Raw genomic sequence first — 10,049 nt, 5'->3', positions numbered from 1 at the left:
TTAAAATGTGGTAGAATTAATGGTACTTTGTCCTCTCTCACACAGATGGAGAATGCTTTGGAGTTAGAATCCACATTTCTTTGATCTTTACCAGCCAGTGAGTGGAGTATATTCCTGGTATTGGGTAATCTGTGTATTTTGACCTCATTGAATTACTATGAGAGTAAAACCAGGTGGAAAAAAATGCATAAAAATAGTTGATAAAGTGTGAAAAAACATGGTAACATATTATTAGTAGAATTATCTTTAATTCGTTCATCATGTTTTTATTTACGTTATGTGAGTGAAAGTCATGTCCACCCCTTTGCGACCCCACGTACTATACCATCCATAGAATTCTCCAGGCCAGGATACTGGAGAGGTAGCCATTCCCTTTTCCAGGGGGTCTTCCCAACCCAGGGATCAAACCCAGGTCTCCCATATTGCAGGCGGATTCTTTACCAGCTGAGCCCCCAGGGAAGCTATTTACTATTTGAGGTGGTAAAAGGAAGATAATTTAGAAAAAAAATAAAGCAATTGTTTCAACAGCAGTAGCAAACACCGGAGTCATTGCTCCGATGTATAACTGAAGGAGTCAGATTTTCCAGCAGAAGATGAAATGAGGCACCGAAAGAGATCTTCTGACGGGTGATGAGCATCTCAGCGAGACAGAAAAGACTTTTCAGAAAGTCAGATAAAGGGGCACCTCAGTTAGGAAGGGGGCCTCCTGGGGTGGCACAGATGGATCAGTAGGGGCCACTCAGGGGGCCATGGCTCCAAAGCTAGGGCATCTGTGCCCACAGAGTAGCCCACAGTCCCAGCCTCGTTCACGTCCACACAGCAGAGCTAAGCTTGACGTTCCTGGTGAACTGGTCATTTTTGTTCTCATCTTATAAGCAGGGCTCGGAGTACTCTCTTGATGAATGAACTCAATAACGTTTACTGGGAAATGCCATTTGGTAGATTTAGCTGTTTTTACAGAAATAGCTTGGCAGACTATTTTACACTGGGGTAGTTTCAGAAAATCCCAGATAGAACGAAAGCGAAGAGAACACGATTCTGAGGAGAATGTACCTGAAGGATTTGGAAAATTTCACACATGAGTTGTGGGAGGGAAACTCAATGGGAGCTGACATTTCATTCCTGAGGGAATATGGAACCTAATAGGCTTTCAGGAACGTGTGTGTGTGCATGTGAATATAATGACTGGACAAGGAATTTACTGTATTCACCACAATCTTCTGCCTTCAAGTAGGTGAATGTTTCTAAGCATGCAGTAGAATCGTTTATTTTTATCTTTCTAAAAGTCTCAGTTGGCATCATCGACTCAATGGACAGGAGTTGGAGCAAACTCTGGGAGATGGTGAAGATAGGAAAGTCTGGTGTGCTGCAGTCCATGGAGTCACAAAGAGTTGGACATGACTGTGTGACTGAACAATGACAAAAATCTCTTAATATTTCCTCCCTAGAATGCATACAATTCCCGAAAGATTTGTTCTTATTTCTTATACTAATGAAGATTTATCTTGCTTTCTTTAAATTTATTTTCTCTGCACAAGGCTTAGCTGGTGGATTGCCTTCTCATACTGTCCATCTTACGTTCAAAGTGTTACTCAGCATCACCTTATCAGGAAACTGTCCCCCAGTCCTCAGTCTGGTCTCAGTGTCCCTCTTATCTGCTTCCATAAACCTTTCTTTGAATCCATCATTACACGTCCCCTGCCGCATAAGTAGATCTTTTTTTACTTTTTGGCCACATCACATGCCATGTAGGATCTTAGTTTCCTGACCAGGAGTCAAATCTGCACCTCCTGCCATGGAAGCACAGAGTCTTAACCATTGAATTGCCAGCAAAGACCCTGGAAGCTGCTCTTTATCATACCATTCTTTCCCGTCATAGAGCTAAGAGATTTGAAAACTATCAATGTCTTGTTTACATTTTACCCTGCACCTGACGCAGTTGTGGGGCCTGACGCACAGTCTACTCAGCATTGCTAAAATGAATGAACAGATGAATTCTTATGCAATGAACTCTATACACTCGAAAGGTAATGACTTTGGTAAGTGTTGCTCTTTAGCTTAGTTCCATGTAGACCAAGCACTCATGGTGCACACACTTAGCAGTGGGGCACATGCATGTGTACACACACACACGCACACACACTGGGGCTGGGTAGCATTTTCTAATCAGAGAAAATTTTCTGTCTGCCCTTTTTTGAACGGCAAGCTCATGCACTTCCCTTTATTAAAAGCCCCACTTGTGGTTCCCCAGGTTACATTCCGAGTTCTTGTTACTGCTAGTGGAAAACGGGGGGATTCCACGTGGTCTTTGAGACCGTCAAGCCAGCCAGGGTGCTACCAAGGACTCACTGTGGTTACCACTCTCAGGCACAGAGGGAAAATCCGAAAGAAACTCAACAGGGGTCATTCCACCCAGGTTGGTGCCCTGCCTCCTCACAGAGTGACCTGGCTGACAGAGCCTGGCTGAGTCCCTCAGGCCCCTCACAATGCCTGGAGGAAGCCTTTCAGTCTCTGCATCTGGCCTCGTAGCACAGCCTTGAACGTCTCATTGCGGAGGGTGAGGATAAAGGGGTTGAGGAAGGGGGTGAGGACGGACGTCACCAGGGCCACAGTCTTGTTGACCTCCGCGGAGTGTGCTTTGCCAGGCTGGACATAGAGGAAGATGGTGCTGCTGTAGCCAATGAAGACCAGGGTGAGGTGAGAGCCGCACGTGGAGAAGGCCTTCTGGCGGCCGCTGGCAGAGGGGATATGTAGCACAGTGCTCACGATGTAGCCGTAGGAGATGAGGGTCACCAGGAAGGAACTGAGGACGAAGGCCAAGGCCATCACAAAGTCCCAGGATTCCAGCAGCCTGGTGTCTGAGCAGGACAGCTGCAGCAGAGGTGCATTGTCACAGAAGAAGTGGTTAATGATGTTGCCATGGCAATAACTGAGATGAACCCGGGAGAGGACAGTGGGCACCATGGCCAGGAAAGGAGTTGCCCAGGCAGCCCCTGCTAGCTGGGCACACACAGCCCCTCTCATCAAAGTGCCATAGTGCAGGGGGTGGCAGATGACCACAAAACGGTCCAGGGCCATGTCGGACAGGATGAGGAAGGAGGTGGAGCCCAGGGAGAAGTAGAAGTAGAACTGGACCATGCAGCCAGTGAAGGAGATGACCTTGTGGGGGGCCAGCAGGTCAGAGAGCATCCTGGGCACTGCAGTCATGGTCACCAGGATCTCCAGCAGGGAAAAGTTGCCCAGGAAGAAGTACATGGGCGTGTGGAGGTGGGTGTCGACAATGACCATGATGATGATGACTGTGTTTCCTATGAAGGCAAGAAGATAAAGCACAAGGAAGGGCCCGTAGAGCAGGATCTGCAGTTCACCAAGAGGGGAGAAGCCCAAGAGGATAAATTCAGAAGGGTGGCTCAGATTTGCCATGATCCTGGGGCTGGGAGCTTGAGGGGAAAGGAAACAAGAGACATTGATGGAGAGACAGAGAGAGACAGACAGAGAGAACCAATGACTGTGAAACAAGGCTAAAGGCAGAGAAAGAGAGGCTAGTAGGTGGTCATGGGTTAACAGAAGGAGAGATAAAGAGAGAAATAAATGGGAATATGAGAATCATTGAGAAACAGGGAATCACAGAAGGAAAAACATGGAAATCTACAGATAAGAAGAGAGGAAAACAGACAGGAGCAGATGACGAAAGACAACACGGCAACAGACATTTAGAGAGAAGGCAAGAATGGAATGAAATAGAAATGGAGGAGTGGGAGAGGAACACCCAATAGATGAGAGGGAGAAACAGACAGAGATAAGGAGAGGAGGGACATGGAAAGAGAGAATTTGTGTCAGTCATCCAGATGCCCTGAGTGTAGGGTGATGCTGGGAGTCTGTGTCATGACCCAGAGAGTCTGAGAGCCCTCTTAAAGCTCCCTTTCTGTCTTTCTGGGCTGTCTTCCTGGTGAGGACCCTCCATCACTCGCATTTCTCAGTTACAATCATGAAATGAATGGGAAGTCAGAGTTTTGAGCCAATAAATTAGCATCCTTTGGGGAGGACCCCCTGGTGTATGTATGCAAAGGTGGGGAGCAGAGGAACACAGGCGGGCACAGAGACCAGCCTGGAGCTAGACAGAGACGAAGAGCATCTGCATTCTAGCTAGTGGCGGGCACTGCTCTGATGAGGCAGTGGCCCCCTCCCCATCCCACCCCTTGCCACATCCTGACTCTGCCCACTCAACCCTAGTGGTTTGGAGCATAAGTTCTGGACTTAGGTTGGATTCTGATCTGATGTTTATCAAACATAAATCTTCTGCTCTCTATTACTTCCCTCTCTTAGCCTCAACCTCAGTTCAGTTCAGTTCAGTCGCTCAGTCGTGTCCTATTCTTTGTGACCCTATGGACTGTAGCACGCCAGGCCTCCCTGTTCATCACCAACTCCCAGAGTCCACCCAAATCCATGCCCATTGAGTCGGTGATGCCATCCAACCATCTCATCCTCTGTCGTCCCCTTCTCCTCCTGCTCTCAATCTTTCCTGGCATCAGGGTCTTATCAAATGAGTCAGCTCTTCGCATCAGGTGGCCAGAGTGTTGGAGTTTCAGCTTCAACGTCAGTCCTCCCAATAAATATTCAGGACTGATTTCCTTTAGGATGGACTGGTTGGATCTCCTTGCAGTCCAAGGGACTCTCAAGAGTCTTCTCCAACACCACAATTCAAAAGCATCAATTCTTCGGTGCTCAGCTTACTCAGATATAAAATGAAGATAATAATAGTACTAGCTTCGTGAGCTAAGACAGAGATTTAATGAATCAATTGCTTAGTTACAGTGATGGGCATGGACCAGGGGCTCAGAAATCAGTTGTTGTCTTTGTAATCATTGTCATCATATGACATCAATGAACTTAAATTTTCTTGGACCTATGATTCTTTAGAGTCAATATGTGTGTGAAGGTGTGTGTAGTGGGGATGTGTGACATTTCCAAGCTTTATTCTGTCCTTTAGAATTTCAGTTCACCAAAAGGATATTTTTTTTTAAATCTTCAATTTTCAAGGAAAATAAATTTTGCAGTACAAATGATCAGAAGTGGAAAGATTCAAGATGTGTGTAGACATAACTCTGGTCTTCTCTCTGGTCCCATAAAAGCTGCATTTGAAGCTGTGTCCTGGCCACCAGCCATGGCGTTTCAATTTAAAGAAGAGGGGCTGCCCCTCCATCAGCCTTGTACCCACTGGCAAACCTTGTGTGCGAGTGTGTGCTCAGTTGTGTCCAACTCTTTGTGACCCCATGGACTACTGAAACCCACCAGGTTCCTCTGCCCAAGGGATTCTCCAGGCAAGAACACTGGAGTGGGCTGCCGTGTCCTCTTCCAGGGTATCTTCCCAGAGATGAAACCTGCTTCTCCTGTGTCTCCTGCCTTGCAGGCAGATTCTTTATTGCTGAGCCACTGGGGAAGCCTGGCAAACCTTAATAGTAGGGCTAAAATCTATACCCAGCACTGATCAATTCAAACCCAGTCCTATGTCTGTGCTCTCTGCAAGCCTGACCCCCAAGCAAACCCAAGTCACTCACTTTAGCCTCTAAGCACTACGTCTTCTTTTTGAGCTGCTCCCATGAAGAAATCCATATCTAGAGATTCCTGCCTATTGGGTCCAGTCCATGACATGATTGAGGTGTTATCTGCAGTCCATCACCCTGGGTTAGTGGGTTTCAGCTGGAAGGGGTGGACAGGGGGTTGTGCATAGCTGGAATGGGGGTGCCCTGTGGGGTGAGTGGCTCCACAAGCTATAACATCTCTAACCCTTATGAGAATTTCCTGGTTAAAGACTTACCCTGTGTCACCACAGATCCCAGTGTAGCAGGACTGATGTGGGACCTGAAGGTGGGAAAGAAGGCTTTCTTGAGACCAGAGGAAAACACTATATCTTCTTCCCCAAGGATGAGTGTTCTTGGTGCTCTCTCTTGCTCCTGGCTTCTTGATGTGGTTTACAGCTGAGCTTATCCTGGATGGGAACTCAGACTCCAGCAAAGTGTTCTCTGTGGGGATGACAGGAAAGCAAGGAGCCCTCTGGGGATGAAGAGACACTGGTGTTACTCCTCAGATTAAAATGAGAGGCTTGCTGCTTGGAGGAAGTAACATCTGAGAAAGAGCTCTGAATGAGGAAAGGGAGAGAGACCAAGATACCTCTAAGAAGACAATGGCTTGGGATTGGTTCCTGGCCCTTGCCTTCCTCTCAGGACTGTGGGGAAAAAATGACATCATGGAAAAAGTGCAGAGAAACTTCCCCGGCTGGACTAAAATTGTGGCAGACTGGATGCCTGGCTAGGGTTAGATCCAGAGTTGCCATTTGGAGAATTTGCACCCCCCAGATCCAAGGTTCAGAGACTGGGGAGACAGGGAATGGAGACCCTGGATCGCAGCACCCTCTTGTCTGAATTTTCCAAAATGTCATCGGCGGAGGTGGGGAATTACAGATGTAAGCTTAAGAGGAGAAACCTTCCCCTCAAAGGCAGAGCCCCTGACAAACACATCTTGGGAGCTGACGAGACTGAACAGGGCTGGTCTGAGTCCTTTGGGAAAATGCACACCTGGGGGGTGAGCGAAGACAAGGTGGTAGTGGATCCAGCTCCCTGATAAACTCTGAGTCCCAGTCCTTCATCTCGGAGGAGTTCAGAATTTATGTGCACCACCTGGCTTAGCCGTCCCCTGCCAACCCCCCCCCCCCCCCCAGACAGACATGATGACAAAGAGACAGCAAGCAAAAGCTTTCCACCCAGGAAAGTGCCCAGTGGTCCTGAGTTAAAGAACCCCAAGGGCTGAAAGGAGTTTCCCAGATGACCTTTCTGGAGGATCTGAATCCAGAATTGAATTTTTAAGACAGAGCCATTGATAATAAAAAAATCTTTAGATGATTCTGGACAGAAATGGGGGGGAATGATAGAAGAAAGGAATGTGTTGCTGGTAGGAGCTCAGAAGGACAGACAGGATGGCCTGTCAAAGCAGAACTTGAGAATTGACAGGCAAGTGCACTGCTGGGCTTGTGTAGGCCTCATGGCTGTATTTTCTATTGCTTCTGTAGCAAATTTCTAGAGGTTTGGTGGCTTAAACACTACAAATTTATTATCTTAAAGACTCTATATGTCTATATTTCTTATCATACAGGTCTTTGTTGTTGCTGCTTATTTGATGTCAAGTCCAACTCTTGTGACCTCATGGACTGTAGCCCACCAGGCTCCTCTGTCCATTTCCCAGCAAGAACACTGGAGTGGGTTGTCATTTCCTCCTCTAGGGGATCTTCCTGACCCAGGGATCGAATCTGAGCCTCTTGCATTGGCAGGTAGATTCTTTACCATTGAGTCACCAGGGAAGTCCTCTTACAGGTCCAAGGAAGTTAAAATCAGAAGGTTGTTGGAACTGTGCCTCTCTCTGGAGGCTCCTTAGGTTTTCCAGCTTCTGACAGCTGCTATGACTGAATCTAAACCCAGTCCTTTTTTTTGCACTGTTCCTTGTTCTTTCAATCCCTGGACCCTGTGATGAATCTTAGTTCCTAAGTGCGGTGAGAGATTCTTAGAATGTCCACTAGTGGAGCCTCCTACCTGTGGTACCCAGAGTCTGACATGGAGATATGAGACCCTTAAGGATGGGACAGTGACCCACACAGCTAAAATGTGTCCAAGACTTATGTCGAGTCCATGATTTAATGTTCATTGTTTCTATCCAATAACATAGGGCAGCAATGTGGTTGATGTAGGGCTGGAAAGACAGAATGAGTTCTATGGGGAAACCACATGAACAGATCTCTTGCTGTCCTTTGTTTCAGAGATGAGTGTACCTGGTTCTGTCTACCCTGTTCTAATCTTAGAAGGCCTGCTGAGTTTCAAAACTGAACTGGACTGGATGGGAAACTAGGTTCCAGCAGGTGCTCTTTGTAGCAATGATAAGGAAAGCAAGAAGCCCCTGGGGGGTTGTATAATACAGCAGATGTGTTCAAACTAACACCCAGAGGCAGGGAGGTCCGTCCTAGGTCTCCAGAAGCACATAAATAAGAGGTATGGGGTGTGTGTGTTTGGGTGTGGGTGTTGAATGTTGGTCTAGTTTTGGAGTCTAGCATTTGTATAGTGTAATCTCAAAAACGACAGAATGATCTCTGTTCATTTTCAAGGCAAACCATTCAATATCATGGCAATCCAAGTCTATGCCCCAAGCAGTAATGCAGAACAAGCTGAGGGGACTGGAACGCAAAAGGAGGAAGTCAAGAAACACCTGGAGTAACAGGCAAATTTGGCCTTGGAGTACAGAAAGAAGCAGGGCAAAGGCTAATAGAGTTCTGCCAAGAGAATGCACTGGTGATAGAAAACACCCTCTTCCAACAACACAAGAGAAGACTGTACACATGGACATTACACCAAAATCAGATTGATTATATTCTTTGCAGCCAAGGATGGAGAAGCTCTAGACAGTCAGCAAAAACAAGACTGGGAACTGACTGTAGCTCAGATCATGAACTCCTTATTGCCAAATTCAGACTGAAATTGAAGAAAGTGGAGAAAACCACTAGACCATTCAGGTATGACCTAAATTAAATCCCTTATGACTATACAGTGAAAGTGAGAAATAGATTTAAGGAACTAGATCTAATAGATAGAGTGCCTGATGAACTATGGATAGAGGTTTGTGACATTGTACAGGAGACAGGAATCAAGACCATCCCCAAGAAAAAGAAATACAAAAAAGCAAAATGGCTGTCTGAGGATGCCTTACAAATAGCTGTGAAAAGAAGAGAAGTGAAAAGCAAAGGAGAAAAGGAAAGATATACCCATTTGATTTTTTTTTTTTAAAGAAAACTATAAAACACTGGTGAAAGAAATCAAAGAGGACACTAACAGATGGAGAAATATAGCATGTTCATGGATTGGAAGAATCAATATAGTGAAAATGAGTATACTACCTAAAGCAATCTATAGATTCAATGCAATTCTTATCAAGCTACCAACGGTATTTTTCACAGAGCTAGAACAAATAATTTCACAATTTGTATGGAAATACAAAAAACCTCGAATAGCCAAAGCAATCTTGAGAAAGAAGAATGGAACTGGAGGAATCAACCTGCCTGACTTCAGGCTCTACTACAAAGCCACAGTCATCAAGATAGTATGGTACTGGCACAAAGACAGAAATATAGATCAATGGAACAAAATAGAAAGCCCAGAGATAAATCCACACACCTACAGACACCTTATCTTTGACAAAGGAGGCAAGAATATACAATGGATTAAAGACAATCTCTTTAACAAGTGGTGCTGGGAAAACTGGTCAACCACTTGTAAAAGAATGAAACTAGAACACTTTCTAACACCATACACAAAAATAAACTCAAAATGGATTAAAGATCTAAACATAAGACCAGAAGCTATAAAATTCCTAGAGGAGAACATAGGCAAAACACTCTCCAACATAAATCACAGCAGGATCCTCTATGACCCACCTCCCAGAATATTGGAAATCAAAGCAAAAATAAACAAATGAGACCTAATTAAACTTAAAAGCTTTGGCACAACAAAGGAAACTCTAAGCAAGGTGAAAAGACAGCCTTCAGAATGGGAGAAAAAAACAGCAAATGAAGCAACTGACAAACAACTAATCTCAAAAATATACAAGCAACTCCTGCAGCTCAATTCCAGAAAAGTAAATGACCCAATCAAAAAATGGGCCAAAGAACTAAATAGACATTTCTCCAAAGAAGACATGCAGATGGCTAACAAACACATGAAAAGATGCTCAACATCACTCATTATCAGAGAAATACAAATCAAAACCACAATGAGGTACCATTTCATGCCAGTCAGAATGGCTGCAATCAAAAGTCTACAAGTAATAAATGCTGGAGAGGGTGTGGAGAAAATGGAACCCTCTTACACTATTGGTGGGAATGCCAACTATGGAGAACAGTGTGGAGATTCCTTAAAAAACTGGGAAATAGAACTGCCTTATGACCCAGCAATCCCACTGCTGGGCATACACACTGAGGAAACCAGAATTGAAAGAGACACGTGTACCCCAAT

General features: G+C 45.4%; 1 protein-coding gene across 1 annotated transcript; it reads right to left on the bottom strand.

Moving 5' to 3' along the window:
- Positions 1–2,481: 2,481 nt before the first annotated feature.
- OR6V1 (olfactory receptor family 6 subfamily V member 1) lies at positions 2,482–3,423 on the bottom strand. Its single transcript, XM_019959496.2, has one exon. It carries the CDS (start codon positions 3,421–3,423, stop codon positions 2,482–2,484), a length of 942 nt encoding a protein of 313 aa, XP_019815055.1.
- Positions 3,424–10,049: the final 6,626 nt, after the last annotated feature.

This window comes from Bos indicus, chromosome 4, assembly GCF_029378745.1.
Source record: "Bos indicus isolate NIAB-ARS_2022 breed Sahiwal x Tharparkar chromosome 4, NIAB-ARS_B.indTharparkar_mat_pri_1.0, whole genome shotgun sequence".
NCBI lineage: Eukaryota > Metazoa > Chordata > Mammalia > Artiodactyla > Bovidae > Bos > Bos indicus.
The sequence above is the reverse complement of the archived record's forward strand: the minus strand, read 5'-3'. Positions and strand labels throughout refer to the sequence as shown.